Source organism: Octopus bimaculoides, chromosome 4, assembly GCF_001194135.2.
Source record: "Octopus bimaculoides isolate UCB-OBI-ISO-001 chromosome 4, ASM119413v2, whole genome shotgun sequence".
Taxonomy (NCBI): domain Eukaryota; kingdom Metazoa; phylum Mollusca; class Cephalopoda; order Octopoda; family Octopodidae; genus Octopus; species Octopus bimaculoides.
In genome coordinates, this window is record NC_068984.1 from 34,286,145 (window position 1) to 34,291,092 (window position 4,948).

Here is a 4,948-nt window from a genome sequence, read left to right on the forward strand (position 1 = left end):
ATAGATATAGATATATATATATACACACAAACACATTTATAAATATACATTGATATATACTTTCACTCATACCGAAAAGTACACACTTCCATACATACGTATTTTTTTATATGTATGTATCTATAGTTTACGCAATGAATTATACTGGAAGTTGCTTGGGAGACAAACACTCAAATCTCTATCAACTAACAAATGCAAACAGAATATGTGATATGTGATTATTTTTTGTAGTATGTTTCTCTGCACGTGAGTTTTGCCAACTCTTTCTGTGGACTTCTTTGGAAACAAATCTATCTGCTATTTATCGTCATTAATTATGCTAACAAAACTAGAAATATCTAAGAGCAACACACGCGAAATATGGCACTCATTGTATAGTCTTCAAATGAATTAATTTTCATATCACACTTCTTCAACAAACGCATATCCTTGCATATTTTGGGATGTTAATCATAAAGCTATAGCAACATTGTAGTTGTCTATTGTGTGTATCTTTTACAAACATTGATATTGGAACATAGATATTTTGATTTATTATGCCTTGAGAACATTCTTTAAACAGCATTCCTCTTGGACAGTATCGATAACATTAGAAAAGAAGGCATACAAGGTTGAGCAACTACTGATCTTATGTAAGAAAGCTTCTCAAGGCCTTCACCATTGGTGAAGAACTTTCTAAATGAAAATCGTGCAAGATATAGGAAACAGATATTTTCCATGTCACACTCTACTGACCCAGAAAGTAAAGGTTACATTGGCTAATGCATTTCTAAATGCAGAGTACCTGAGAAAAGGTATTTCAAAATGTTTTTGAAATGCCTCTGATCATACTTCTACATCTTCAGTGATGTCTTTAAGATACATAAAAATCACGGCATATACATGCATTCATGCAAGCATACATATACACGTACATGCGCCCATAAATATGCGTATGTATATATGTCTATGAGAGAGGGGAAAATTAATTACTCGATACAGAAACAGCAGTATGTCACCTCTCCAAAACTCCCAGCAAGAAGATAAATACAGTTAAGATCTGAAGTTTGTATCGAGATTGAACTTTTAAAGATAAGACACTCATCTCGAACTATAGTAGTTAGGATGAGACAAACGTCACATTTGTATTAGATAACAGAATTCAAAGAATTAATATATGAAGGAAGAAATATTTTCTGTTGTTATCCAGAAGTTCAGTAAAACACAATCAGAATTAATGATTACTCATTAAGTATTTAATAAATTAGTAATTTCGAACTACAAAGGAAGGCTTTCTGAATCTAACATTTATATCTACTCTTCACGTGCTTAGATTAAGTATTGCATCGAGGAAAGACAATTATTTTTGTTACCCGTTAATCTTCACTTATTAGAATTTAGTGATTTATCAAGTAATTTACTCTATCGTATGAGATTTAATATCGTGCACAAATCGTAAATTATATTATATGTTATCTTAAATAAGATTGCTTAGAGTTTTGCTACATCTTTATCCAATTATGCAAAGTTTGTTATTCTACAAAATTATGGAAGGAAAAGGTGACTGCTAATTTGAATTGACGTAGGACTAAACAACAGCAATAACACACACATACACACACACACACACACACATACACGCATACATGAAAGTGCGAGGCCTAATTATGTGTTGAACTCACGATCATAAGTTCGTTGGTTCTATTTCTTGGCCGGGCAATGCGTTGTGTCTTCGACTACGGCATAACAATTCCCATTGCTCTAGTTTACGCAGGTGAAAATTAACACCGTTTTCTCTGTTTCCATCGTCAATGTTTCGCTGAGACAAGGATATCAGTGTCAAGGGGTTGCTTATGTCTGCTCACGGCTACATAGATACGTAAAAAAGGTTAGTGGAGATGCGGTACAACCTGCCAGGTCATACAATCCTACGTGTGAGGGTTAAACAAGTATTGGAACTGCGCTCACTCGGTGGCTCATTCTATGTGTAGATGTTTTAAATATTGTAAAATGCAATTCAATTTAGTCAACTTTGCCTTTCATTCTTCCGGAGTCGATTAAATAATTTACTTGTCAATGAATGCGGATTGAAGGAATGGCGTTAAAGGTTTAACTGAAGGTTTTGTGAAATATATTCCGGCCATTTACCTCCTGTGTTCGCTCGCGATAACAGTGACGTGCGGCTGTATTAGTCGTTGCGTGGAGAGAGTGAAACTTAAGATATGGGCAATTTTATTTTTTCATAAAAAGAAAACTCGCAGGCGTGTGTTTCAGAGTAGGATCCGTCGGGTACAGATAAACGGTTATCCATAAAAATGCAAACTTTGGAAATGTGACTAACATAAGAAACAATTCAATGAAGACAAAAGTAAAAAGATTCTATTTTTTTTTAATATTTCTTATTTTAAAATAAAGATTGATACTTACATTGTACGGATACTTTAATCTGTCTGCTGACTGTAGGTGGTACACCGTTAAAAGCAACACATTCATAAATATCATCACAATACCGAGAGATATTGCGAATTTTTAACACTTCTCCACTCATACCGATTTCTGCAAGAAAAAAAGAAAATACAATCTGTAACGCATTTATATTTTAGATTAAAATAATAATGACAATGATAATAAGCACTTAAATAAATAAATAAATACATAAATGATGGAACACATAAATAAATGCTTTGAAAGCGTGAAATTCTTGGCTCGGCTGTAAATACTGCATATCTAAATATTTACCTGTTCTTTAATTCAGAAATTTTTCGGGTCATTAGAAATGTCAATATTTAGAAAGGATGAAATGGACGACCTGAATTAAGTTGCAAAGTTGAGTTAATATATATAAAACCATTAATTAATCAATCAGTTAATTGATAAATTAATAAATCAATTATTATTATTATTTATATTATTATCATTTTTATTATTATTATTATTATTATTATTATTATCATTATTATTATTATTATTATTATTATTATCATTATCCAAGCTGGCAGAAAATTTAGGATTGCCGGGCAAAATGCTTGGCGGTATTTCGAGAAGCCTTACGTATTTACTTCAAATTCCGCCGAGTCAACTCTGCCTTTCATCCTTTCGGGTTCGATAAAATAAGTACTTGTTGGGCACTGGGGCTGAGGTTATCGACATAACCCCCGAACTTGCTGGCCTTCTGCCAAAATTTGAAAACATTATTATTATTGTTGTTGTTGTTGCTGTTGTTGTTATTGTTGTTGTTATTATTATTACTATTATTATTATTATTATTATTATTATTATTATTATTATTATTATTATTATTATTATTATTATTATTACTACTACTACTACTACTACTACACTGCGAGCGTTTGAGAAAGCAGGGTATTTTAATCACTCGTCTTTGTTTGTCTGTGTCTTTGCAAAATAACTGAAAAACGGCTGAACGCATTCTCACCAAATTTAACAGAAATACTTATTGGGTGAGTGGGTGGAAATGATGAAACTTTGGTTTGATTATCGTCAAGGTTGAAGATAATCCTATAGACCAACATCAGTTCTGTTAGATTCCTCATTGAAGACGGTACTCGTACCTGTGTTCTCAATTCTCGGTTGAAAGTATTTGCTTAATATCTTTGCATTTATCACTTTACTTTGAGACTAAAAAATATGCTGTTTCCTAATAAAAAGCTTACAATCTTTATATCATATAAGCTTGAAAATTAGTGCTGTCGAACTGTAGAACAAATTAACGTGAAGTAACCAGTGAAACATCCATTCATGCACTCATCTTCTGTCCGTAAGTTTTGATATCATTACATTGAGATGTATGCATGAAATTTTCTTCAATGCTTCATTTTGGTGTCAGTCAAGCGACGATATCAAAATATTCTGATATTATCCTGATATCATCACATCTTTCATCAACAACGAACAATATATTATATTTTCTAGTATATAATAACTGTATAAAAGTCATTGACCTCACTCTAAATGAATTATATAAATATAAGATGATACTTATGTCGGTCCATTTTGATACATATGATATCCACACACATTCGCATAGTCGTTCAGTAATCAAAAGTTAGGCACTTGTATATTTGTCAATAAAGCGAGCTTATTAATAGGTTGAGGCACATTTGAGCTCGACTCAACATTTTGTTGGCTGAAACACGTTTAGGGCTTGACTAATTTAAATATATAGAGTATTATAAATCCATTTCAACTGACCTTACCAAACCGTTTCGCATACAAGTTAAGTGATAACCTAAGACGGCACCTGTCAGGGCAGTAGGCGTTGAAATAATAGAGATCACACATTTGTATCATATTTGTGTTCTTTTTACACGTTTTCTACAGCCGCTCTACAGTGCAACATATTGGCATTTACCTTCTCGGCTACATGTTCTTAATTTCCTCCTTCGGATTTTATGCTATCAGATTAAACTTTTCCACTGACTTCTTTTTCATGAACACATGCCTCACATAAAACGTTCGCTTTTGCGCCAATTCGCGCATTTCCGGAAAATTCTCTTTTTATTCATTAATCATAACATGCTTTTCAATTACACACGCGCTCGCGTGCACTCAAACGCTCATCGATGTTCACACTGCACATCCGTTCAACCACTGAAAACCACCCTACACCATATCTCCGACACATATATTCACAAATGCAAACACTCTCACATGCACACACTTCCTTTCTACCGACCTAGCAATCAGACACATACCGACATGACCGTTACATTTGCATTAATGTCACCAATTTACAGATTTACAAAACCCCCAAAAAGATATATAACCTAAATCACAGACAATTACATTCCTCACTTTATATTTGCTACAAAGCACAGGTACACTAATGGAAATACCTAAACTCCTGCTCCTATCTCTTTTAAGTCCACTTCATTCAAGAGTATTCCCACTGAAATGTAAACCCATCACAATTCTACTTTTCTCCCAAATATTTTAATATCGTTTTACA

At 33.1% G+C, this 4,948-nt stretch overlaps 1 protein-coding gene across 1 annotated transcript in view; it reads right to left on the reverse strand.

Moving 5' to 3' along the window:
• Nucleotides 1-4,948, reverse strand: part of LOC106875874 (opioid-binding protein/cell adhesion molecule homolog) — a 574,302-nt gene that overhangs the window by 161,332 nt on the left and 408,022 nt on the right. The window contains exon 6 of the mRNA XM_052967625.1: nucleotides 2,407-2,535. Coding sequence (XP_052823585.1) covers nucleotides 2,407-2,535 — 129 coding nt within the window. The remainder of the gene's footprint in view (nucleotides 1-2,406; nucleotides 2,536-4,948) is intronic.